This window comes from Atractosteus spatula, chromosome 8 (assembly GCF_055471065.1).
Source record: "Atractosteus spatula isolate fAtrSpa1 chromosome 8, fAtrSpa1.hap1, whole genome shotgun sequence".
Lineage (NCBI taxonomy): Eukaryota > Metazoa > Chordata > Actinopteri > Semionotiformes > Lepisosteidae > Atractosteus > Atractosteus spatula.
In genome coordinates, this window is record NC_142713.1 from 28465080 (window position 1) to 28492597 (window position 27518).

Consider the following 27518-nt stretch of genomic DNA (forward strand, 5'->3'; position numbering starts at 1 on the left):
CACCCAAGTCATCCATCACTGTTCATGGAAAAGTTCTTAAAAAAATTTTATCTCCCTTAATTAAAACAAATGGAACTTCTATGTAAATGAAAAAGAAGAAAAAAGCACGAAACCTAAAACTTTAAATATGTTAGAAGGTGAAAAGCAGCAAATGCCATGAATAGTAAAGTATACATCTACAAATTACCTGGTTAATAACCAACACACAAAGGCCTATACAGGGAAAAATGACCTTGATAGTTCAGCCTTTCGGAGTAGCAGAGCTGGGCTTATGTAGTCTGGGGCTTTGTTTACAGAAAATACAGAAAACTAGATTCAGGGTACCAAAACAAAAGAAGCTGAAAATTAAAACATTGTGTGAGCATCTTAAACAACGGTTGTTTCAATCTCAGTAAATTGCAGCCTTTTTACATTGGTCAACACCTTTATTCAATAGAAAATGAAGACATGGCTTGATGACTATTTTTCATACAGTTAAAAAACATTAGGAAAGAAAAAAAAAATAAATGCAAACAATTTAAGACTGGATCTCATATCCCAGCGGATCTAGGCCTTGGTCCAGCAGGAGCAGGGAAGATTCCCGCAACTTCTGTAAGAGCTTCTGCAGTTCTTCCTTGGAAAAGACCTGGCAGGGGGAAACAGAAACACGCAATGTGGCTCAGCGCCCCAGCACAGATACAGAGGACACGAGGTCAATTTGCTTTCCACTACCACCTGTAGGGACCCCAATACACCCACCTGCAAGGCAATGAGCTTTTCCTTCCAAAACACCACATACAGAAGACTCTTCGTTCTAATCACTTGATGAATTACTGAAAGACTGTAATAGAATCACAGTGGCACACAGGTCTGCACTGCTGCCTTGCAGCGCTGGAGCCTTGGTTTAATTTCCGTTTGTGATGAGGTACTGATTTGTTTTTTTTATTAGAAGCCTCTAGAGCTTTTAACACAAACATTCGGAAACAACATCTTTCAGTTCTCTTATCTGTGCTCTCTGCATGGAGTTTGTACATTTTCCCTGTGTTCGTGTGGGTTTCCTCCCACGGTCCCAAGACATTCTGGTAGGTTAACTGGCTTCTGGAAAACCAGCCCTGTAATGTACTGGCGTCCCGTCTAGGGCGTCCCCTGCCTTGCACCCACTGCTTGCCGCAATAGGACATCCCCCACCCCTGATTTGGAAAAAGCGAATTAGAATAATGGATGGTATATAAGAGTCAATTTGTAGATCGATGATGGTTTTGAGAGGACATCTGAGATCAAGTGAGAAAGTTTTTTCTTGCCATCAACATGCAAAGCCTTGAAAACCATCCTACAAATCGCACACACTTGTGTCAGCACCGCAGTTGTATTAAACTGCACCTGGCTGAGGCTGATGACTGGATGCACATACTGTTACTGACAGTGCTGCCCTTTAAACCGACGAGCAAGCTTGGGGCAACATTATGTGCAACACTGTATTGCAAGAGGATGCTGTACGTTATCGGTTCAGTTTCTTGTACAAAGTACTGTACAGCCAATGCCTTTACTTAGATGACAGCGTGTAGGATTCAGCTAGGGTCTTTTATTTTTTTGCAAAGCAAGCCAAGACGCTGTTCTGAGGTTTGCATTGCTGAAAGCAAGTCAGCTCACGGTCATGCTGTACAGTGGAAGCCAGATTAATAACATCATTTGAGCTGTGGTCCACTGAGCACCTCCTGCAGTTTACGGATTAACAGACCCAACTGAATAAATGAACCTGATGCTTACTGGGGCGAACTAGTGCAGTGGTTGCTATACCCCTTGGGATTGAACTTCGGTATTTCAAGAGAAAGAGGTGAGCTTGCAAATGCATTAAGGATGTGTGCCGGGGTCTTAGTGGTGTTAAAGGGAGGCGGTTTACTCAGTACTGTCTCGTGTGCTCTTTGCAGTCAATGAAATAGTATTCATTCAGCTAAGTACAGGTAAAAGGTCCTCAGCACAAGCTCATGGATGATCTGTTTTGAGGAGCAGAGGCTGAGCATACTAATTGCCTGAAATGCAGGGAACTGCATATCTAATAGCTTTCCGAGTGTCTGGTTTATCCCTCGCAGCCCGAGGGCAGTCAGACGGGCCGGCTCACCTGGTACAGCCTGTGCTGCTCGGAGGCGATGATGTCAGCCAGGCGCAGGCTCTCCTGGTGCAGCCTGGTGCTGTGCAGGACGGTCTGCAGCAGGAAGCACATCATGGGCAGGCACAGCCGCCGCAGCAGAGTCATCTGGTGCGAGCGCTCGGGGTCCTCCTCGGCATCCTGCTCACGCAAGAAACCAGCTCAAGCTCTCCCCCCAACAGGCAGCGCATCCCAGGAGTTACAGGCTGCCTCTACTACCACGTCTCCCCAGTCACTCTCTCCATCTGTGGCGAGGTGCGGACTGCTTTTTTTTTGTTTTAATTAGAAGCCGCTGCAGCCTTTCACACAAACATCCCAAAACAACACCTGTCCGTGTGTCGGATATTTAAGCAGGGCTGGGCATCACAACGCAGGGCCCCTCTAGAGAGAAGGATAGTCAATCCTCCTTTTTTTTTTAACACGGATGCGGAGAGTGCAACGTCTGCTCGGAAACGACTTTTAAAGTACCTCACGGTTACCCGCATTAGAAGAGAAAAGGGTCGGCCGAGAGCCATGCGCAGGTGTCTGACCTGCCCCAGAAACGGAAAAGGAGTCACTCACCTCCCGGACATCCACCATCCAGCCCCCGTCGACAAACAGCAGCACGTTGTAGATTCGTTCTTTCACATCTTCTGTCAGCGCTTCCAGACACTCCTTCCAGTTCTTGTACTCCATCTGAAGTGAAGAAGACTTCATCAGTGCCTAAGGCTTTATGTCCTGCCCTGTACCACTCTGATGCTTTTCCATCCATCACAAAGCAGCAAGCACTAGCTTTGTAACAATGAAAGACGAGCAGTATGAGGACAAGCATTTCCGTCTTCTTTAAAACTAGACCTGCCTATTTTTTTTCTTTTAACTGTCCCTTAAAACGTGATAGAATTGAATTTGTACTTCTTAGGGTACCTGGTTTGCCCCAACCCCCCCAGTTTCCATGTAAGAGCTCCAGGCATCAGAAATAAGATTGATGGTCCTCTGACCAACAACACTGTGAACTCAAGGATGGCCGGCAAGCCAAAGTGTTTACTGTTGATCCACCCTTATGGCTGACTGCTGGGGTTGGGAACTCACTCGGCTAATAAAGTGATCAGAACCAGTGATGGGAGCTCTGCAGCCCAACCTGAAGTCTGAACGGCCATCTCTGTGACTGAGCCACCCAAGCAAATACTCTACGTGCATCAGTCTGTAGACTGATTTTTCTGTTAAGTTCGTCTTGGCTTAATTCATACTAATTCTGTCATGTTTGCCTCTGCTGGAGCGCTGTAAAATAAGTTAGCATTGCCACAGCGACTGGTGGAGTCTGTACTCAGCCGAATCTCGTGGTTGTGTGATCATACAGGAAGCCTGCTCCACCTCTGCTACATTTACAACCACAACCGTCTCAGGTGGAGCAGGTTATTTATGATCTGCCTTGGCTTTACTTGGAGCTCTTTGTTTTGACTGCTTCAGATTTTCTGCAGTGTTATGGATTTGAATCTTGCTTGGCTGGATGATGACAACTCTGGATTGTGTCTGCCTACTTGTATTTACCATGTTGCCTGTTCCCCTTGACTGTGTTTCCTTAGCCTGCCATTGGGTTCACAAACACAGACCGCTGCTCTCTCCAGCATAAGTGTCATTATAAATTATGTTTAACATAACTGGAAAAATCACTTAGCTGTCAAAATAAGAAAAAAAATCACCTTGTATTCCGCCTCCTTCATCTCATGAGCCACGGTCTCTGTGTATTTGGCCTGTGAGGAGAGGGTGGGTTTCTGAGGTGGTGCGTTCATGTGTTTGAACCACTCATTGAATGCCTCGTGAGCTTCCTGAGGGAACAACACACAGACACGATGAAACACAAAGAAAACAGAAGGAACAGCAGAGGGCGTTAAAATCATATTTTGCAGCCTTCAGTCATGATAGGCTGCACTGATACTTTTGTGATTCAAGCAGGCTGGGAATGTAATTAATAATAATAATTCCATGAATAATTTGGCCTGGACGCAAGGGTAACTCCCCTACTCATTTCAAAAAACGCCCTGGGATTTTAACAATGCTTAGGACGGTGCTTTTGTACAGTACAGTGTCCGTGTCACTATACTGAGGCATTAGGACCCACTTAGACCACATGTTGAACACCTACTACTGGCCCCACTAACACCTCTTCCAACAGCAACCTTAGCTTTCCCAGGAGGTCTCTCATCCAGGTACCGACCAAGCTCACACTTCAGTGGGTAGCCAGTTGTGAGTTGTAGGGCGATATCACTGCTGGCTAATTAAATGTTCTTTGATTTTCTTCCCACAGATTTAAGACCACAGGTCAAAGGACTGCACAAAAGGGTCAGCCAGTCAAATGTGCCCATGGAAATGTCTCCTAAATGGTCCCATTTGCATGTCGACCAAGTTCGCATTTGAAACAGTTGTCTGACTAGACTCCGTATCTTAGATCAACAAAAAGTCAAGCTGTTGCCTTCTGATTTTGCACGCTGGCTGCTCATCAGATCAAGCAACTGTCAGTTAGTTGTTGCAGCCTTAACAGACCACTGTGGATCTGAACATCTGTTATTTAACAATTCAGGCTCTCCAAAATGAGACCTTGAAATCACACCAAGCTATACTGGACTGTGAGGCAGAAGCCCATGTGAGAATTTAAAAAAGGTCATCAAGCGACTAAAGAGAAAAGTCTCCGAGTGTCTCCAGAATGGACTCTTCAGAGTGATGAGGGGCCGGGCCTCTCACCAGGTAAGCACGTATGCACAGGTGCTCCCGAATGGCGTTCTCGTCCTCGGCAGGGAGGGGCATGTCCAGGCCTTGCTCTTCCCACTGCCTGTGTATTTCTCTGATGGAGTCCTCGGGGATCTTGGCAAAGACCTCTTTGGCAGCGTCGTGCTTCTTTGAGCCTGTTAGGGAGAAAGGGGCATTAATGGAGAAAGACTTTCATCCTCTTTCTCGGTTCTCACACTTCCTTCTTTTACTTCACGATCGTTAGCCTTGACTGATCCTGGAATATGTGGTTACAGGTGGAAAACCCAGCTCTGCACACAGTTTCAGAGAAAAGCAATTATATAAACTCTTTACAAGAAAAAATAGAAATTAAATATGTATTTTCACTTATAATTATGAAATACCAATTAACTTAAAGAGTATATTAAGAGGATATTAAGAGTTCGCAAATCCCTTTTACACTTCTTATTTCCTAAAGCGAAAAACACATATGATGCTAAACAGGTACTGTACATGTAAGTTTTCATACAAACTTGAGGTTCACCAATTTTAATACCACTCCAGCAACGCTCCTACTCAGTGACAAAGAAAGAGCACTCTGGGAATGTAGCTGGCAGGAACTAACATGACTTTGCCAGAGAATTCAGCATTGACCCATCCAACGTCATTAGAAAGACTAATTGAAAAGTTGTTGCAGCACGACAAAAACTATCTCTGTAAACAATCTGGTGCTATGAAAAACCCATGACGTTACAGCTATCAGGTGACTAAGAGAATAGTAACGCTGTCATGGAGTTCTGCCAGTTCCACAACAGCAAAAGAACCATTGTGGATGAAGTGAAATATCCTAAATGAGGATTTCACTTTGGTGTTCAATAAGGAAGAAGCCAACAGTGTGTCACAGGCAGTGGTTGGACAGAGTTCCTCAAAGTTAAACAAGGATTACCATATTTATCTTTAACAAAAAAATCTGTTGTAACAAAAGGAACAAAAACTCTTGTGGGGATCGCCTTTAAAAGTGAAGAAGCACGCCGAGTGATAAGGGGAAGCAGGTTCTCTTCGGGGTGGCACTTTCCTTTCCCCTTGTCTCTGGTTCCTCTGTCTGCCCCTGTGCCGCGCTCCGGACTCACCCAGGAACTTCCTCATGATGGCGTTGCTCTGCTTGAGCGCCTCGGCCCTCTGCGAGGAGTCAAACACCAGCCAGTCGATCACGTCAATCTTCCGCATGTCCTCCTGAATGACAACGAGAGAGAGAAACAACCGCTCAGCCCCTGCCTCGCCGCGGCCTCCACTGCCCACTCCGAGCCCCCCCAGAGAAAACGACAGCGGGAAACGCGCTAGATCCAGCTGGTACCAGAAAAGCCTAAAACGCCACGGGAGAAATGACCTGTATGTGACAATCTTTTTGCATCGGACTCTATCACTAAAAATCTCTTTAAAAAAATGAAAAAGGTGTGAGTGAATAAGAGGGCTTAGACATGGATTATGTGCGGACTGAATTCTTCTTTGAAAGAATCACCTCTGGTCTGCTGCTTTTTAATGCAAGGGGGTTTCCTGTTATGTCACCAGAAAAACCAGGTACCAGTTACCAGAAACAAAAACCCACACCCTACGGGCAGTGAGCCAGCCGTCCTCACACACCTCAGAGGTGCCCATGTACAGGGCGAGCGTCAGATCGTGGTGAGTGAAGTCCTCCGTGTCTCTTTCACGAATGTTCTCCACCACAGTTTTGGTTACAGCTGCCACTTCGAGGCCTGTTAATAGTAAAGACATCAAACAGTCATACAGTGCAAGACAAATCAGTGATTTTTTTACATTTGTATGTCAGAGTATATTTCATAATTTGCTGGCTGAGGCCAGAAAAAAACCTTAGTTTTTCTTTTTTTCCTCCAAATTTCTGGTGATTCGAGATCAATACAATTATACCGGATTAATTACTGAATCAACGTGGCACAAGAAAGCACATTAGAACAGGTGGGAGGGCATTAATGCACCGAGGAACAGGCAAAGTAGTTTTCATTCACTGTACAAAAGCATTTGCTGAAGTAAAGAAAATCAGTCCAGGGCACTTAACAGAAAAATGGGCACCTCAATATGAAAAGAACAAAGAACATCTCAATAACAAAACTCCAGGAGAGCAGAAATTAAGAAGTAATATATTATGACTATGGACAACAGAGAGCTTTATGTCCTGACCGTTATCAGTGTCTAAGTCCAAAACTACATCAGCTTCAGCGCTAATCCCTGATGAGCACATACGTCAAGTGTACTTGGTGAGAATTAGCTGAAGATTGAATTTTCTTTTATCACTTTCTAAAACCTTCAGATTTATTTTAATCCATATGTCTAATTACCTAATTGTTGGTCTCGTTATCTGTGTAGTGAGGCCAACACAATCAAAGCTGATTTGTCTTTAGACTGCATTGATGCTAACATATAAAGAAGTAACTTTCAACAAAACGTCACAGTCAAAATGTTTTCCAGTTGCAACAAACATTGTGCTTGTATGCTGAAACTGGCAGATACCACCATTATTTAAAAGAAGAAAAGAAAGACAACCAGAAATATAACTCGCAATGGCAGAAGAGAGCTTTTAACTTGGTTAAAAACTCTATCAAGTCAGTGAGCTACCCCTGGTGAAGTGTGTGAGTGTACACACAAAAGGAAAACTCCAGATGACAGAAAGCATGTCAGTCCACCCTGCTCACAGGCAGAAGAGCATCCCCTCTCCTCACCTGCTTCCCTGGCCAGGTCCAAGCAGTGTTTACGCTGCTCCGTCTCGGTAACAGACTCCAGGAATTGAGCGTACTGAGCCACCGCCATATCCTGAGGCAAGTGACTGACATAGAAGGCAATCAGGTCTGTGTGTTTCTCTTTGATTAAAAGCTGGAGAGAGAAAGAGAACAAACAGTTTAGCACTCACCACAAAGAATCCACACAGCTGAATAGAAGTAGTGTCCTGTATGCTTCCCTTATAAGTCTATAGCTGGATTATTAATTTGACCTACCTGGATATAAGCCTTCAGGACCTCTATAGCAACCTCCTCCTAAAAAACATGGAGATTAAAATGTTTACTTCTGGAACTCAAGAACCAGATGTAATACTTGGCTAATTCTTCGAGAGCTCAACCACACGAAGGCGTGAAAAAGTAAGACCTTCCATGAAACACTGGGGGAGATTTACCCTCAGTTCACCACGCACTATGAAAGCAGGGTTAGACAAAAATGTGTTTTCCGACCCCAGAGAAGGAAGGAGAGAAGAACAGGGACAGGAGGAGGCAACGTTTCATGTGCTGAGGCGCATCGTTCCCCGGGTCTCGGCCTACCTTGAGCTGCATGCCCAGGCTGCGGTAGAAGAGGACCAGGTGACTCATGAAGCGCAGCAGATGAGAGGGCAGGGCTGGGCTCTCCTGACCGAGCCACTCACTCAACTCCTCGAGCAAACCTGTGCACAGCACACACGTCACATCCCGTTACTGCACACTCGCGGAGCAGAACGCGCTGTGGACTAAAAACCCCATTTTCGCACCAATAAACAATCTGACCTACACTGGTTTCCATTCAGGCTGCATCAATAAAGATAGGGTCTTGAGTAGTAAAGCTTAAGATCAGTTTACAAATGAACAGACATAAGACGTTTAAACAAATCATCTATTCGGAGAGACAACATTTTAATCTATCAACCTAGGGTGATGTGCAATCCAAGTATTCCAGCAAAGCAAAGGAAAAACATCTTTAGTGAACTAGAATATTTGTTCTCTAAACGAGAGGTCGGTTTTCAATAATTTACTGTGCTGACATCCTCTCTCTTTCTGCTCAAGAGTGTGATGTAATGTAACCCCTCATTTCTGACTCATGGATGTGAATAACCACTGGTTATATCATTTAAAAGTAAAGCAAAAAGTCAAATATTGTCCCAATGTGTGTTTGCTGTGATCCTTCTCTGCGCCCTCTGGGCATTCAGAAATGGGCCAGTTTCTTCTATACAACAAGGCTGAGAATTTAACCTTGAACGTACCGTCCAGATCTCCCAGGATGATGAACTTCTGAATGATGTGGTAGTGTTCTTTCGTTTCGTCCAGTACTCTCTGCAGATAACAACACCATTCACATTTGTACAGGAAGTACATCCTGCATGTAAGAAGTGCATCTTAATAAAGACTTAGATTAGACCAGTGGTTCTCAAACTTTTTGGACCAAGTACCATTCCTGATCAAACCAAAGCATCCAAGTACCACCTACTGTACAAGTCATCTTCTCATAGGAACCCCAGAAATTCTCATTGACCAATATGAGCATGCATGCGCGCACACACTCACATACACATATAATAAATATTATAATAAGACATTTTAATTGATATAGTGTGATTATAGGTGGCATCTCAAAGCACTTTACAGAAAAAAAACAGGAACAACAACAATTAAAAATAAACAATAAAAAAGCACTATTTTGAGTGGGGTGAGCCTGTTTAGTCGAGCAAAGCAGATGTGAATTCATTTTTCAAGCCTTGATACAATTCACAACAGAGTCTAGCAGATTTTAAATCGTCAGGCATTTTCTCGAAGACAAAGGTCTCGTGGTGGATGTTGCAATGCGTCCATTCATTTCTGGAGCAACCTCTCTAATTCGTGCAACTACACCGCTGTGTCGGCTTGTCATTGCTCTAGCACCGTCTGTACAAACTCTGACGCACTTTATCCAGTCGACGCCATTCTCTTAGACAAATTTATTCAGAAGCTGAAATATGTGCTCTCCTGTAGTTCCTGTTGGTAGCGGCTTACAGAACAGAAAGTCCTCATGGGACGTACCCTCAAACTTGTATCCAACGCAAATGAGCAAATTGCCCAAATCGACGACATCTACAGACTCCTCTAATTGCAGTGAAAAGCATCTGCTCATCTTAACGCGCTCTATCAGCGTACTTTTGACATCATCCGCCATATCAATAATTCTATGAGTGACAGTGTCTTTCGGAGGGGGCAGCAGGTCGAGCTGTTTAGCAGCTTTTTCTCCACACATAATACGTTTCAGCTCTTTTAAGCCATAATAATGCTCTTAAAAAAAAGTGTGGGGCTTACCTGCTTTAGCAATCCGCAAGCTTGCATTTTTTCCCGTTTCCGTTTCAGAAGTCCATGTCAGAAGTTAAAAGAAGTTTTTATTTCATGTGCATGGGAGCGAAATAGAGACGCTTGGTGTATTTTTCTCAAATTAACCTAGAACAGTCCTTAAATATTTTTCTGTTATCTATCACTCTTTCCTGTGCTCACAAGATTGCCAGCGTTTGTAGCACGCATTTGTATGCTTTCCTGTACTTACAAGATTGGCGGTGTTCCAAAATCACGCACATTCTCCTACATCCCTATTTGCTGGAGATAACTTTTTTTAAATACAACTGGTCACTTACATTCGTAGCACGCATTCCTATGCAACGGTATAGAATTACATAGTAGCTCTTGTGTCCACTCAAGTATTAGCGCGCGCTGTATCACAGTATGTAGGCTGCGTATTCGACACGTATTAAAATAGAAAATATGAAAACCCGTCCCGATTTTTCAGTGCACACAACAAAGTTCCAGGGTCATATGGCGTACCACCTGGCGGCGCTCCACGTAGTTTGAAAACCACTGGACTAGACAAACATTAAGCACACAAGGGGAACATATATACATGGAAGTTGATAGTACCATGTCTAACGTCTGAAGAGCTAACTTTCTAAAATATAAGGGACATTACTGGTCCTGAGGGTTGTCTTATGTCGATGAAATCCACAAATACAGACTCCATTCCTACTATGCTTTTCATAAGCACTTACAAAGTTATCCTTATGTTGCTATTCTGACATTTGTGTCAGTGGCACATTGGTTTGCTCTTCGTTATAGACCGCTATTATCCGACAACATGCTAAAAGTTAGCCCTGTTGAGACTTTTCCCCACAGTGCAGCAGATAAGCAATGGAAAACATAACAGCACCTTCACTTGGCTCAGTATACCTCCAGCCAAAACATCAGGAAGGATCTTCAATTCAGGCTTTATTTCATTACACCCTAATAAGAACAAGAGCACTCACCTTTGACTCTGTTGCCTGTAGCTCCTCAAACACCTTCTCCATGGTCCAACTACAAAAATAAGACGTACATTTAAGATCAGTCTCTGGATGGAAAGTGAGAAATGTCTGACAGGTGGGCTTATTTCAGTGCCTTTTTGTTTGATTTGCCAAGCATGTGGCGTGAGAAGCTACCCTGTCTACACAGCAGTTCACACCCAGACATGGTCACCAAGCTATCATCCGACTCCACACAGACTGACAGTCCTTGCACAGGAGGGGACTGTCAAGCAGAGAGAAGTGAAACCCACATTCCCAATTGCTCAGATGAAGAAGGTTAGAGAAGGGCAATGCTTAACGGCCATAACCACCAAAGACAAGGAAAGGAGTTTAACCATCAGCCATGAGGCAGGGAGTTGAAATGGAAAAGGATTACCACTGATGGTAAGACATCAAAGAATGAGTGCCAGACCATACTTTCTTATATCTTTGCAGAACAGCCCCTGGACTGTGATCACTGTGCGCCCCAGGACTGATGGCCTGCAGCAGGTGCAGGTTGTCTTACTTGGCCTCCAGGTACTCTCTGGGCAGCTCCTCCAGTTCGTCGCTGGACGTGCCCAAGGAGCGGATCTCCTGCTCCACCAGCGTGTCCACCATCACTCTGAAGTAGGCCCACACCATGTCCTCCCACGTCTCGCAGACGGGGAGCAGCTGCACAGCAGAGGGGGAGAGGCGGTCAAGTCAGCGGCACGCTTCCAGCAGCTTCGCGAAGACCAGCTCAGCGGATAAAATTACCGTCTTCTGTGAAAACCCCCCAAGTTTCCAGTAGAACACTTATTATAAAATGTGTCTTGAAAATTAAGCAGAACTCGGTGCTCTTGCTGGGCTGTATTCAAATAATTAACACCTTTTCTTAATTACAAAACAATGAACAATAAGGTTGTAAAGCATCGCATACATAATTTTTCAAGTTGCCAATTTAAGTCTCACGAGAGGCTGGTTTTTTACATTTTGGAACATTAGGACTTTTCATTTTGAACAGAAAGGACAGTAGAACAGCCCTGGCAGAAGGCTCTTTCTGAATTTGGCCCTGCTTCTTTACTGCCTACACCCTTTTAATCCTAAACCGCACGTCCAAAAATTTTAATTGTAACGTGTCACACGTGGAAGATGGTAGAAGCATTCTGTTGAGATTTGTATAGCAAGGTCTAAATGAAGAAATGCAAACTCCCACACACCCTACTTTAAAAGATTCATTTTACTCTTTAAAAGAAATTTCAGCCAACAGAGCTTCATCAGATAAAGGACTGTTGCATGTTCCTTCAGTTGCTAACACCACATATTATTTGTTCTTATAGGAAACATTCCTCTATATATATTGTTTCTCCATAAAACTGACAACTACCGGGGGAGAACATGTATAAACGTTTCAGTTAAGAGTACTCTTGGATTTCTTATGAAGGAATAAGGAATTTCACAGTCAGTAAAGTATAACAAGTCATTTTTTAATTGAGCTGGAATTCACTTTAAGAGCATGACCCCATTCTTAGAAAGAAACAGAAATGGCAACAAATAGCAACATACGCGATGCATTTCAGTGGTTTAACAGCTATAAACACAAATTTGTATAATTTGTTCCCAGGCTGAAAAAAAGAAAGTACCTGTTTAAGATTTCCACTCAGAGCAGCGTAGATCGCTCGTTCATATCTGTTGAATCTCTCCTGTGACAGATAACAGGGTGCAGACGATAAATTAAAAAATGCTAATGTGCCAAGTAAAAGATTACATGCAATTACACATTTACTGACTTAATACTGGACTCCTGGAAAGAGTCCCTCCAGGAGAGTCATTACAAGGAAGAAATTAAGCAAAGTCTGTTATGCGGTGACACTCTGGGGGCAGATTTCAGTTAAAAATCAGATTAAGAAAAAATGTAAAATGTACAAAATACAGAATAACCTTTTACATTATCCATATAAAAGCAATTAAAGGGTATGTAAAAGGTGTTATTTAGAGAGAACGCTGAGAAAGTCAGTCTGACCTGGTGGTCTGTCCCACAGGAGCAGAAGTTCCAGGGAGGCACAGAACATGTTATTATACACCGTTTACTCCACGCTGAAGTTCAAGTGTTTCTGAATATCTTAGCTATTAAATCAGCACTGCACCTCCTACTCCAGCTGTGGAGATTCACCGGCAGGCAGTCCGGTCCAGAGGCGAGAGGTCAGTTCTGGGAGGAATATGGACAACATACTGCCTCCCAGACTCCTTTTACTGGGGGCTATGGTCCCTTCAGTTTCCAGTGCAAAAAACAAACAAACTAAAAAAAATCGACGCTTGTCTAAAAATTAAACTTCATGTCATCCCATTGCACAAAATACTGCGCACTGACTTGAGCGAAACGATAATGGCACCCTTCTTGCAGGGACCCAGCCTTGCCGACTTTTTACTCTTTACTCTTTCCCCTTTCTCACATGTCTGTTACTCTTTCAAATATTGAGTCGGGTGGTGGTGGGGGGGGGGGGGGGAACAAGCGTCTGAGACTGGGTCCTCAAGCTCTGTGGCCGGTGGGACGGCAAGTGGACTGCGCGAGCAGGCCCTACCTCTTCGGCCATCCTCCAGCAGCAGGCCTTCCACACGCAGCGCTGCGGGTTCCCCTCCACCGGCTGCAGCTCCAGCCCTGCGACACACACGCACACCCCCGCACCCCGCGGGGCACGACGGATCAGGGATCGCACGGCCGCGGCCCACACCCGAATGTGACAGGGTGGGCTGCCGCCTCTAGAGCTCGCTTCATTTTCACATTCCCCGAGAAACAGCCTCATAAGTCTTCCTGCCCAACATCACCACTAACATGTTAGCAACTGCTAACATTTGAAATCGAGAGGCGTTAAAAACCCAGCAAAGGAGGTTTGAATCCAGCAGGATTACTAGCACTTTAAATACTTCTTAGTACATTATACAAAATGTTTGATAGTCATGGAGTGGCTATGTACTGAAATGTCAAACTACAGGTGGACGAGCCTTCAGTTCTCATCTTAAACGTATCTGTTCTGCATAAAGCTTGAAAGTCACGAGAAGTGACAAGGTCTCTGAGCTTTTAAAGGCTGGTCTGGTCAATGAAAGACCTCCCAGCAGGGATACTGAAGTTGATTAAAGAAACTTGGATGTACTGTAATCCACATTCGGCGCAGGGAACATTGAGATCCGGTTATACCTCCACCGATGTTGGGATCGTGGTAGAGTTTCCAGCCCTCCAGCGTGGCCGCTCTCCAGGCCTGACCGCAGCGCTTACACAGACGCTGTGCCTTCAAGCAAACCACATCACAGGGAACGTCAATACACAACCTCCTTTGTCCAGGGGTCACCCTGCCCTTTCCAAATGCCACCCACAGCAAGGAGAGGCTCAGCTTCACAGTCAAATGTCTCAGATCGTTTGGGAAGATGGCCTAGGTTAGAGCAGTTTCCCCTGTAAATCTTACTGGGGTCTAGTTCAAATATATATTATACCTGACAGATTTTGCTTTTGAGGAGTAACTTTATCTTGTTGAGGTCCCCCTAGAATCAATCCTGAAAATAAATAAGGATGGTTTTACACCTGAATATGTTCCGCAAACACACCAAATAATATGGAGGTGGTGAAAAATAAAGAGAACGGCATGTGGCTCATCCAGCAAAGGCACACGCCTGAGCGCAGGTTGAGCTCTGTGACCCTGGTGTTGGGGGTTCGAGCCTGGGTGACGTCACTAGCCAACTGTGACTGGGATTGCACACGTAACAGTGTACAATAAGCATAGCCGAGGTTACAGTGGGACCTGGCCAGTAAAACTGCGACTGCCTGTGGCGTCCCAGGCACTTGCAGACACGAGGCGCTGCCGGTGAGGAAGGCGCCCCCCCTCCGATCAGCGCTGAACCTCCAACACCGGTCCGCGGTGCCCATGCGTGTTCAAGACAAGCAGCTCGAAGGCGGGTGGGCCGGGGGAGTCTTCCTACACTTATTCTCCCTTGCGTGTGGTTGTGGGGTTTGTACAGTAACTGAGAACCGAGATGTGCGAGATGTGTAAAACACACAGTTGGCTATTGCGAAACATTGGGCGGGGGGGGGGGGGGCAAAGTAAAAATAAGTGGCGTTTCTGAAATTATTTTAAAAACCTGTGAAAAGACCGTGCCAAGTTTTTTTACATCAAGTTGGCTTTGTGTATACATGCAGAACAACACACTAATAGAAACTGCTATTAAAAAGCTATTTTCTTACAGCTGCACAACGGTGCAAAGCGGCGCGGTGTGAACTGAGGTGGCGGCGGTGTGAATTCACCTCGTCGGTCATGCCAGCCCGCACCAGAGTGAAGAGGTACTTCAGCAGCCTGGCGTCGTCTTCGCGGTCAAGGTCCGCCAGGGGCCTCTTCTGTCTCAGTGGGGCATCTGGGTCCTTGAGACACACAGCAGTAAGAAAAACCACTGTCGTCCTCCTCCAGCCCATGCCCCTCTGTCGTAAGATCAGTGCCGGGCTACTGAGTAATGGCACACTCGGGCAACGACTTCACCAGGCCAACTCAAATGCCAAAATTAGCAAAGAGGCTATATTAAAGCGAATGGAACTTTGCTCAGGTACATACGTCAAAAGAATGTAAAAACTAGGTTTATATATTGTCATGTTTCATTTGCGCAGCTCAGCAAAAAAGAAGTGTGCAATTTAACATTTACGGTAGAGAAATGTGCCAACATTTGAAAATATTCAGCTGGACTGAAATTTTATGAGAAGTCACAAAACTGATCTTGATATCTCTACATAAAGAAACAAAACTAAGCCGAAAACAGCATTCGATTCCTCTCTCACACATGGCGCAATGATGTTAAATCAGCACACAACGGAGAGGATTGGCCTGTTCCAGGGTTCGCTTGGCGCTCATTGCTAGCCGCCAGAGCCCTTTCTGGTCTTGTGCGGGCTTAGTCAGCGCTCTCTTGGGGGGGGGGAGTCCTCTGATGTTCCTCCTCCCGTACAGCCTGAAGCACAGGCTCATCCAGAGACCCCTCTCTGTCCACAACGGGCCTCACCAGCTCGGTAACCAGGGGTCGGCTGAACCCAGTGTTGGCTGTCGTCCTCCTCAGCTTCAGCGTGTGCAAGGTATTCTCCCTGGGAGACAGGAACACAGATACCACTTGTGTGTTTCACGATGTCCACTGTTACCAAAATAAATCAAATCATTCAAGGCCCTTTCCACGGTCAACACAGCGTGAGATGAATACTAGCACTGCCACTCACTCAAGGGCTCAAGGGGGGAATCAGAGAAACAAAAGCTGCAGATTCCAGTCCGCTGACAGTGCAGATGCAAAGACTGGGCTAAGAGTTCAAAAAAGAACAAACCTTCTGATTTTTGAACAATCATTCCTTTTCCTAAAAAAACAAAACATTTTCCAGTGTCCTGGAAATATCCTGTTTAGGAACACAAAAATGTTCTTGCTACACATTTCAAAATACACTCAAGTGATACGGGAAAATTTCAATTCATCCCTCAACAAGAACGTCACTAAACACACGGATTGAGCTACTCAAAAGGATTCGGATCTTAGGCAGTGGGAGACACCGTGTGATGAAAATGAACGCGAGCGTCGCTTACCAATATACTGATTTTGCGTAGAACTCTATGTTATCGGAAAAATCCCCTATTTCATCTTTGGCGATACTCTCCAGCCAGTCCACGACAAGCTAGAAATAAAAACGTACAAAAATCATACATTTCACCAGGATTTGACAGACAGGCTTCATCCATGACTGTATAAGTGACCAATGCCAGAATTTCCACATAATAGTGAAGAACACATCAAACTACAAAACAACCAGCTATCACAAACCCTCAAATTCTATCACACATAGTTTCTCACACATTGGAATTGTGCACAAACATCTGGGACAGAAGCCAATATTATGACCCGGTTGATGAGAGGTTCCATGTGTCCTCTCCCATGACCTCAAGCACAGAGACATTAAATATCTTATTTTGGGGACAAGGACAGGAGCACAGGCAGAAATGTTTGTGCTGTTGGGTGGAATCAGGAATAAAGCTGTCCTATTTCTGCCTCATGCTGTACGCTTTACAGAGCTGAACTTTTGGAAGGATCTCGCTCACATTCTGTAATCTTCAGCGGTTCTTCTACCAATGCACTGATGAATCAGAAGTGCTGCTCATTTCAGTGAGAAGTGTGTCAACCCAGGGACACAGGAGGACCAGTACCTGGCTCTGGCGCACCATAGAATCCCTCTGAAACAGGTGTTCCATGAGCAGCTTCTCACTCTCGTTCGGAGCCTGGAACAAAACACATGCGCACAGATGGGGGGCGAGATGGGGGTGACTCCAGGGATCGGAACACACAAAAGCCCACAATGGCGATACTAGACAGTGCAGGAGGCTTTATTTTAGATATCTTGCAGGTTGTACCATAAACCCTTTTCTTGGGCAGGCTCCCAAGACTGCTACCAAACACCCAGCCACCACCCGGCACTGTGAGGCCCTTTGTAAACACACTCATCACACCCAAGTGTGTGCATTTTGAGAGTAAGCATTTTTAACACATCACCAAGAAACTAATTATCATCCTGTGGCTCCATTTAAAATGACAGGTTGGCTGTTATTACAGTATCCACAAAGAGCAGCCTGTAACTTTCATCTCGCGTCACACTGAAAGAAGGCAGGAGAAACTGAAGGTATTATGCTGGTAACGGCTCTTTAAGGAGCAGCATCAGGTAGTGTGTTAACAGTTGAAAAGGAGGGAACTCCTCTCATTAGTTGACTTTAAGACGTCTTTTTCATATCTTCAAGGTCAAGACAAAATGACTGGACAGATGACTTCACAGACTTGAGCAAGGGTTATCATAACAGATTGTCTTTGCATCTTAGAAAGGATTTAGTCTGTGCGAGTTTGCAGTGCCACAATACACCATGTCAAAGCTTTGCTCAGGAGAAAGGATCTTTTTAAAGTTAAAAAATTAGCTAAACATCTAGACAATTAAACTAAACACAAATTTCCAATAAGCAGGAAACAGTAATTTGGAGCGCTGGCGATGTGGCTCTGAAAACTCCATCCTCTCCTAGTTGCAGAACTCACACAAAAGTACAAATTCACTTGAGCTCCACTTACAGAAACATCAATCATGATATCATCCTCCAGAGCCGACTGGATTCTGTCCCTGAAGAAGGAGGCAAAAGACAGCACATTGGAGGCAGCTGCTGAGTCAAACACTGTTGGCCTTCAGAGGTACTCAATCTGAGGGCAAACGGCAAAGGCCAAGGACTTAGCCTTCAGCCAATCGCACCCTGACCAGCTTCAGCTCCTTGACATAAACAAGCTGAGGCAGTATCACATGACTAAATGTATCACAGTAGTGCAGGGAGTGGAGAAAAAATGGAAACAGCGATGTCAAATTAATTAAGAGGTCATTTAGCCACCATGTGCCGTCAGTGAGGCTTGTATGCACTGGGGTGTAAAGTTTGCCCGAGTCTGGAATATGTGTACTGCCAGCCAACGATGGCATCCCACTCTATGAAGTTCTCAGGGGACAGTTTTGGATGAAACGGGATGCTCGCGTCCCAGCTTGACATTTGCAGTCAGTGACTGCAGACACCCGACTTGTGTTTTACTTTGAATTAAAATACAGATAACCAGAATCCTAGAGTGTGTTTCCTTAGACGCCGCTGCTCTTGAATCATCAGCAAGCTGAGCTGCTTCGGTCACTAAAGTCCTGTCAAACGCCAACAGTCCCCCTCTTTCTAAGTCACTGAGGTCTCTCCGGCTCCTAACTTTGCACAGGTGATGCCGTGTACTTCGATTATCGTCAGATGGATGTGTAAGCAGGTGATGATTCGATGGCACAGGAGTCAGGAATAAGGCCCACGTTCAGGCGAGTTGTGAGATCCTGCAGCTTGCAGTACTCCTGACCTGTGAGTACTTCTGGAAACCTTCCCACGATTTTTTCTAGCTTCTTAAGTAAGACCAGTAAACTTGAAATAATAGGACTTCTAAATGCCTATAGTTTTATGTTTAGCAGTGTCACTGTCTCATTTTTTAAGGTTCAAGTGTTTATTTTTGTTTCAACTTTGTAAAAGGTGTATTAAGGGGCTGTGCAGTGTCAGAGACAAACACTGAACTGTTAGCTAGATGTGTTAAGCTGATAGGTTACAGGTGTATGTTTGCTGTGACTTAAGTACATTGCAATTGTGATGTAAAACAATATGTTTTGCTGTGCTTAGAGGTGTTGTAGTACATGAAAAGTTTTAAATGGGGGGAATGGACAAGGTGAGTGGTGGGACCCTTGCTACCATCTTGCAGTACTCCCAACTTGTAAATACATCTGGAAACTCTTTTTTTTCTCATTTTTTAGACATTTACAAAGAGACACCATGCGACTTCCTTCTGCGTCCACCACCGACTACCTATGAAGCTGCCAGTACTGACCAGCTAGACGTCACCACAGCCAGGAAGCATAGGGACTGTGATGTAGATGCTGTCAGGAAGTTGCCAAGTGTGTTTTATGGGAATTGTAGTTCTTAAAGCCAACGCTGCTTCTGTGAGTGACCATAACCAGTTTTTACACCCAGCTCCCCAGTGATTAATGTTAACCCTTGGCAGGCAGTGTTAAAGATTAGCTACTGCCTGGCACGGTTAAATACCGAGACAGGACAAAAACAAATCACTGAGGACTTGTCACTAACAGATCTAAAGAAACAGTACTCATGAGCTTATGGAAAAAACAGCCAAAAAGTGCATCAATTACATACACATCATCTAGGACAATCTTCTGCTTTGGATAACGATGAAATTGAGTGCCAGTGTATGCCAAAACGTTACCAGCCCAAAAAGACTCTGAAGCCACTGCTAGCACACTGCTGGCTTTCTTCTCCAAACAGGCCTACCTGTAGAGCGAGGTTAACAGGCGCCAGGTCACCATCTCCTGCTGCAGCAGCCACAGCATGCTGGCCGTCTTGGAAAACTTGTTCTGCCCCGGTGCGGCTCTCAGGACGATCTTCTGCAGCATGCGCACCTGGGGAGAGCCCCGAGCTGTTAGCACCCCCCCCGCCACACTGGGCTCAACACAGCAGCCAGGCACTGTCTCCTCTCAGACTTCACAGTTCGCCCCCGGACTGTCCAACACTCTCAGTGTTACTCACCCAGGAGTCTCCAGCCCTGCTCCTAGAGAGCCCCTGTCCCGCAGGTTTTAGAGTTTAACACTAAACCATCTACTTCTAAAAACCTAGAACAGCTTATGTACGATCAACTTAAATTGTTAAATTAAGCAAAGGAGCTACTTGAGCCCTCGAAGAGCAGAGCTGCAAGAAATTGCAAGTGTATATAATTCACATATAACACTCAGGCGGTTTTAGGGCGACCCATCACACTAACAGAGCGCAAGTCCCAGCGGAGATGGGGAACGCTGCTGTTACTGATCTTGGTTTTTCATTTTCCTTCAAAGAAACAACTGTAAGATGCGTTATCTACACTATCACTAAGCCAATAAATAATAGAAAAAGGAACAGAAATATTAGTTTGTATTAACAGTAGTTAAATCACTTAATAGGGTAAATCATTGCCACAGCTTAGTTATTTGGCAGTTTTTTAAAACATGAAATGTAGATCTCAACATTTTAGGTCCTCATATATCGTGCACAGCGAGAATGTTACACACAGCACCTAGTGGGGACATCACCCAAGACAGCAGCACACAGCCTGCAATGAATTCTGAAGCAGGACGTCTGAAGAAGAAGGACTAACCAGATGGGCACCAATGGACTCTGACTAGTGACACTGATGACTTTACCAGAACACTTGAGTCTGGGGGTTGTGTGGAAATCATTCGGAGTCATTTGTTTCGCTTTCCATGTTGCTACAAGTATATTCACTGAGGTTTGGCATCATTTAGGAATCTTCTGCATGGAGGTATGTCAGCCTCAAAATGTCTTGAGTTCTGGGTTCAAACCCAGATTGCAGCACAACTATGTGGCACCTCCCTGCTTGACCCATGTCAACCAAGGGTTTTCACCCAGGTGCGCCGGTTCCCTCCCACCCCCCACAAACAGCAGCTGGCTACGTTCACCGACGTCCCTAAACTGAGCTGGCGTGCGTGTGAGCCCAGAGGTGGACTGGCGCACCGTCAAGGATGGGCTGGGTCTTCCTACAGCCCCTTCTAGGAATAAGAGACTTCCTGATACTAGACAGACGGACGTACCTGCTCTCCGCAGATGGCCTCATACTCCTCCAGCAGGTCGAAGATAGCACTGGATGAGTGCCTCAGATACGACTGCAGGAAGTCAGGGAACAGGCTCATAGACGCTGTGTGAGACAGAGATAAAAAAAGACATTACTTATAAGAATCCAAAGGTGGCAACAGGAGGAATTGTAGGAAAAAAGAGTGTAATACCCTGCTTTATTACCAATCACAATGTCAGCATTTTAATAAAACCAGGAGGCAGTTTTCAAAGACAAGACATTAACTGCATAGAAAGATTTTCAGATTTCAGAACAAAAGAATACGCTGACCCGCTGACTAATAATTGAAAGAGAACAGCTGTGACAGGTTAACTGCTCTACACAAATCTAAGAATTACTTTTTATGGACAAGTGCCTTGTTCCAATACAAAGAAAAAGTACTGATCACAGTACAATTTTGTCACTGATAGCACTTTAGCAGCAATTTAAAAAATAAATTTTTGCACATGGCAAAACTGTACTTCAGCGTTGAACCCTTCCCATTACTTACTGTTGCATGCCTCTCTCACTGCTCAGTGCAGAGAGACACTGTTCAGCACTAAGGAGAACACAAGGCTCTGTTTATTAAAGCACATCAGTCCAACTTTAGACCAGTATCACACCATAAAGTCTAGCTTCAAAGATATAGCACTAGTGGGTAAACAGCACTCTGTAGATACAGTAACTGTATCTATGAGCATGGAAACGTTTAGGATGTGCAGGATAAAAAGATTCATTCCATCCAACAAACCAAAACTAAAGGTATGAGCTTGGATGGTGTTAAAACTAACAGGAACCTGCGACTTTCCAAGATCAAAGCTGCACACACCTGCCACAGGGGTGGCAGGAAACAGTTTGACAGCTCACAGTTGATTCTTCCTTGTCTCAGGGGTGTGGGGTGTCTTCAATCCAGGACACCCTGTAATCCCATGTTCACAGAGAGGTTCTAAAGATGGCTGGGCTCATCTCAACACATCTGTGCCGTGGAGCAGTAGAAACCTGCCACACTTACAGCTGAGATCATGGCTGACCTGCTCCCTGGAGAACACTGGACACCTTCATGCAGGGGAGGACCAAGTCCACATATGCTAGGTAACCATCAGGGACATAAACGGTGGATGGACATGGAGTTTTCAGAACACAGCTGAGTAAATAGGCCTCCTAATGTTCCTAATCATCCTGGATAATCCCTGCTGTCCTCACCTGCCTCTCCAGGGTCTTCTTCCTTCAGCAGGACAGCACTCATGGTGACGTCCTCTGTGAAGCTCACCTCTCCTGTGGCGGTCTGCTGGGGGGACACGTACAGCGTGTTGGTCCAGTCGCTGTCATCCAGGTTCTGTGTTTTAAAAGAGAGAGAGCTATGAGGACACCTTTTCACAGCTTCTGCTTCCAGGTCAGTAACTGGACGTGTAACTATGACGCCCACTGGATGGAGGGAGTTTTCTCTAGGTAGTTTTCACCTTCTCTTTGCACGGCATCGCAGCTTTCCCAAGTCCTCCTTTTTTTCTTTATCTCCTTCAAAACTTAAAAGTGAACCACTTAATGTGCGAGCGTGCACCTTTTCAACCGAGTCATTACTTGTTTATGGACAAGAAAAAAACAGAAATCTGACAATAACTAGCATGTGGGGGAAACATTTCTTAAAAAGCAGAAAGGTTTTCCTTTAACTGCTTTCAAAGGTACCCTTGGTCAGTTTGGCAGAAAGCAACAGAAGACTTGTCGTCTAAAACGAAAAGAAACGGCGCCTCCTTACCGCCGCGAAACTGCTGAGGCGACTCGGCGTCTGGATATAACGAGGGGATCTCCCCCCGGTTCCCAAGATGGCGGACACATCTGGATTCCTCAAAGCACTCCTGGGAGTGACTGCACAAACAGGACTGGTGTTATTGTCGTTGAATGGCGGGGCCGTTTCAGACTAACGATGCTTAAAACGGTAGAAGTTCCATCCTAGCAGCCCCGTTACTCTTAAGAAGACACACACAGGCTGGAGACACGGAGAAGAGGCAGAACACTGTCCCAGACATCTGGGGCTTGAGTGTGGGACGTATCTGCTACTGACGACCCAGAGTCCCTTTCAACTTTGAGAAGAAAAGTGCAGATATTCGAGGATGATGTCCTTTTAAATTTGATCATGCTTCAGAATTTAAATGGAACAGGTCTCTGTGACGGGCAGGTCAAATTTAGATGTAAAGAAGGGCCTGAAACAGACACTAGAGTTTCCTTATGTTTCCTATGCCTCTCCTGCTTGGTATTTAGTTTAGCTGTCAACGTCAAATAAAACCTTATATGAATTTTTTTAAAAAATGAACTTGGGCAGAGCATCGTCTTCCCACTCCCGACACACACGATCGATGTCACCATTCCGGACAGACGAGAGTGTAGAGGCTCGAGGGACTTACAGGACCTCTTGAGGAGGGAGCCCGGCGTGCGCAGGAGGGACCTGGCAGGGGTGGTGGTCATGGCGGCAGTGCTGGGGCTCTCGCTGCTGGGAGAGGGAACTGGAATCCTGAGTCAAGGAAAACCCAGTCTGGGCTGAGGGCCGGGCCCGGCCCAGCCGCGGAACCCTGCGTCGTCGTCCCCGCAGGACGTCCCACAGCTTGCAGGAGCGCGGCCAAGAAGAGGGCAGGCGGGCAGCGGACTCTGCCACTCCACTTCCCCTGGCTGTCAGAGCCGCACAGAGCTGCGAGACCCTTGAGCTCCATTCCCGACCACCGTGGGCGTCTTCCAACCCAGTGCAGAGCCTTCCAGTGTAGTACAAAAGGTCTTTAAGAGTTATCGACCAATATACGGCAAATCCTTAGGATTTCCCTCAAAGTCTACACGCTTCCACATAAGCGATCTCTACTGCTCCCTCATTAATACCTAAATTATTTTCGCTACCTCTCACCCTGCACTGAAAATGTATAATCCTGCCATCACCACCTAGCACTCCGAAACCACTTACCTTAAATTCCAAGTCAGGCATCTGTCTAAGTCAGGGGTGCCCAACCAGTGGATCGATCACAAGAATATCTGGCAAATAATAAATGGGTTATTTGACTATTTACTTTTTTCGATAGCCTAAAAATTTATTCAGATCTGTGCATGTAATGTCATTCATTTGACTGCCCTAGTGTGTGTTTAACCCTTGTCGAACGGGTTGTAAAAGTCTCTTCCCTGAGTGCTGGCTGACACTGGGAAAAAAAGGCTATAGGAGCTCCGACTTGACTGGACTGCTGAATGAGCTGAACGTCGAGCTGCAGGGACAAAATAAAAATGTCATCGACATGATCAGCAGTGTCAAGACGTTCAAAAAAAAAAAATTACAACAAGTGTTCTCAAGTAAGCGTCTCAGTGCCAATGCTCTCATTAAGGTAGGAGATTTCTTTTTCTAAAATTTTAGCGATGGGTATCGTTATTGTACTGATGTGGCCACAGTCTGTTTTTTCCTATATCAGAGCTTCAAATTCACACTGGCAGATCGTGCTGGACTGGCAAATGAAAAAGCAGATCTTACATTAAAAAAGGCTGGGCACCCCTGGTCTAAGTCCTTTTGTAACTCCTTACTGATTTGACATCATTCTCTGCTGCTCCTATTTCGGCGTCCCATACAAACAAATCTGACAAGTCGATCCAGGACGCTTGTGCAGAACGAGCCAACGGGTCAGAACTGTGCTTGCTCTCCCTTTGTGATCCTGTTTTCCGTTCACTAACAAGTTCTCCGTTCATGCAGACCATGCACTATCTCGGATTCACACAGCTATCCGTTGCATTTTTGATTCTCACGCAGAGCGTCACAAAAAGCTGGAGACAGCACACTGCTGGCTCTGCCTGTATCCTGCACTCTAGTGTCCAGCAGGAAAAGGCAGCATCGGGGTGTTTCTCGGCTGTCTCCCTGGGCCCACGCCGCGCGTTTCCCGCCAGCAGCGGAACAGGGAGCCGGGGGGACACAGGGAAAGGATACAGGCCACCTTCTTCTTCAGGCTCCTCCGGCGGGCCGCGCGCGTCACCTCCGCCTCCCGGACCACCGGCGACATCAGGTCATTGCAGCCCCTGAGACAGGCAGAAACGTCAGCCCCCCTCGTTCCTCCCAAACCCCTCGCGGCAGATCCCCTTCGGCAACACATGCATTTCCAAATGCATGCCGTCAGGTGTCTTTTTTGAATAAGATCTATGGTGTTTTATCTTGCTGTTGTTAATGTTAGGCAAGAACAGAACTGCATCTCCCGCCGTTAAGAGCAAGTTATTGCTAGTTTACTTCTGACACCGCAGCTCGGGGAGGAGGGTCTTCGCTGGGGACAAGGAAAGGGTGTGATAAATGACATAAGAACATTAAGCCGGCCAACGAGGGAAGGTCACTGAGCCCATCCAGCCCATCTGGTAGCTAGTAACTAACTGATCAGAGGATCATGCTGCTGTCTGGGCAGAAGCCTCAGCAGGGATCAGCTTTAACAACTGGGCAGTACGTTCCAGGCTCCCACAACCCTCGGCGTACAGAAGTGTCTCCTGTTTTCCCCTTACGTTGTGGCCGTCGATTCATTTCAGGACTTATTCTGAAGAGGCCCACAAGGTTGACTGTGGCTGTACCTCTGGGGATTCGGAATATCTCAATCAGGTTCGGTCGTTATCTTTTCTGTTCAAGACTAAAAAGATTTAGTTTGTTTAGCATGTCAGAAGAGGACAATAATACCAGGACCCTAGACATATTTTGTCTAGGCGTTCTCGGTCTGCTACTGTCCAACAGCAAAGTAAAAAGCTGATGTGACATTAAACGCATTATATAGTGGAGTTGCTAAATACCTTATATAATGTACACTCTTTGAATTAGCTCTGCCTACATCCTTATATTAAAAGTCCAATATATCGATCTTAAAATGAAGAAATAACTGTTCAATTCAATGTGTTAAAATCATGGGCGCCTGGAGGGCCGGGTATCGAATCCATTTCCACTCATGTACATCACAAATGTTCACAAATCAACGTCGGGTACCCGTCCCACAGCCCACTGTAACAGGTGAGATGTGTTTCACTAGTGTTGTACCCCGCGGCCTACCCTCCAAAACTGGCATGCCACATGTCTCCACACTGCTACGGTACAGTGCAGAACACGGGTATAATAACCATTAAAAACTTGCCACAACTATGTCGGGAAGAAGAGAATATGCAAAATCTTACCACTCCATCGCTGCAGCATTTATATCGGAATACTCAGTAGTTGACAGAGCGGCTTTCCACTCCTTCTTCCCGCTCGGCCAGGGGGCTTCTGCCGAGTCCAGAAGTAGTCGATTTCTAACTCAAGAACGGTTTACCCTCAAGACCAGGTCTTCCTTCTTAACTTAAGAAAGGATGAATTTATAGAACCATCTTTACTTTTCGTTCTCTACGGTCACAACAACACGGAATATCTCGAAAAAAGTTGCTGTCTGAATATTTTACCGGTGGGCTGGCCGATCGGTGAAATCGGAGAGCGTGTAGGATGCCTCGTCAGTTGTGGTAAAGAGGGTGCACCGAGGAGTCCGCTAGGCCTGCAGACATCAGAGCGCCACCTAGTAGTTGAAACACGAACTACTACCCATCCATTTTCACTCCTCTAGTGCCGTTGAGGGCCTCAGTAAAAAAAAGTAATTTCTTACATTGTACTGACAAAATGAGTAATAGTGACAGTAATAATAAAGACCCAGAAACCTTATCCCAAAATTAAATTATTTAAGTCCTTAGTGATAAGTTTTAAGATTAATTAACTAATAAAAGTATTTAATGAGAAAGTGTAATAAGTTTTTTGGACCAGTAGGACTCTTTCCCCGATAGTGATGAACTGTTTAAAACATATGAATAAAAAATAATTCACAATACACATACGGTTTATTATTTTTTTCCAGATCAAATTGCTTAACTTCTTTTCGAGGGTTCGCACCAAATGGTGATAAATTCAAGAAACCCTATTCTGCACCTTTCATATCAAGCAATAACAGACTTAGGGAATGTCCCAGGAAGATTTTTACAATTTGTACGGCATGTAGACTACATCCAGACATCACGGTCAAAATCTACAATTACTTCGTCTTATAATTAGGTTACTATTCGGTGATCAACAAATGTTAAAAAAGATCCAGAAGCGCTGGGAGAAAGAAGAAAATCCTGTTCTTGGTTTAAGGACAGAGGTGGGTGTCTGATTCAGAATACAGTAGACATCGGGTCCTACTGTAGAGATTCACAGTGGCCTTCCGTTACAATTTGCTAGACCCCTTTCAGGACAGCTGTAGCCTTCAAATCATTGCTCGTGGCAAGTCAGCACGCACACAAGTTACACGATTGCCCCTGAAGTGCTGTCTTTTGGCCACAGTGCTTTAACGTGTAATAATAATAATAATAATAATAATAATAATAATAATAATTCCTTACACTTATATAGCGCTTTTCTGGACACTC

General features: G+C 45.2%; 1 protein-coding gene across 2 annotated transcripts; it reads right to left on the bottom strand.

The window, feature by feature from the left end:
- Positions 1 to 404: 404 nt before the first annotated feature.
- Positions 405 to 26558, bottom strand: nup107 (nucleoporin 107). 2 transcript variants are annotated; one of them, XM_088923001.1, is made up of 28 exons: positions 26265 to 26558; positions 25054 to 25142; positions 23510 to 23608; positions 22864 to 22973; positions 22314 to 22446; positions 21091 to 21194; positions 19781 to 19908; positions 18009 to 18057; positions 17105 to 17176; positions 16490 to 16578; positions 15927 to 16005; positions 15187 to 15300; positions 14089 to 14179; positions 13475 to 13551; positions 12536 to 12595; positions 11440 to 11585; positions 10899 to 10947; positions 8847 to 8916; positions 8155 to 8273; positions 7837 to 7875; positions 7564 to 7714; positions 6470 to 6582; positions 5959 to 6061; positions 4844 to 5004; positions 3805 to 3930; positions 2687 to 2800; positions 2099 to 2266; positions 405 to 625 (listed from the first exon to the last, which is right to left on the bottom strand). In XM_088923001.1, the coding sequence occupies exons 1-28, from the start codon at positions 26270 to 26272 to the stop codon at positions 518 to 520; spliced, it is 2769 nt and encodes a 922-aa protein (XP_088779127.1). In that variant the 5' UTR covers positions 26273 to 26558; the 3' UTR covers positions 405 to 517. The 2 variants fall into 2 exon arrangements, with proteins under 2 accessions (XP_088779127.1, XP_088779126.1); XM_088923000.1 differs by lacking the exon at positions 26265 to 26558 and having other exon boundaries at positions 25054 to 25686.
- Positions 26559 to 27518: the final 960 nt, after the last annotated feature.

Bases quoted from the DNA above. Each gene is read 5' to 3' on its own strand.
- nup107 (XM_088923000.1), bottom strand. From the start codon at position 25,216: ATGTGTTGCCGAAGGGGATCTGCCGCGAGGGGTTTGGGAGGAACGAGG. The intron at 15,301-15,926 runs GTGAGGCCCGTT...GTGTGTCTCAAG, and splicing joins GACCCCTGGTTACCGAGCTG to GACCCAGATGCCCCACTGAG. The intron at 2,801-3,804 runs GTGATTTTTTTT...TCTTCACTTCAG, and splicing joins TGAAGGAGGCGGAATACAAG to ATGGAGTACAAGAACTGGAA.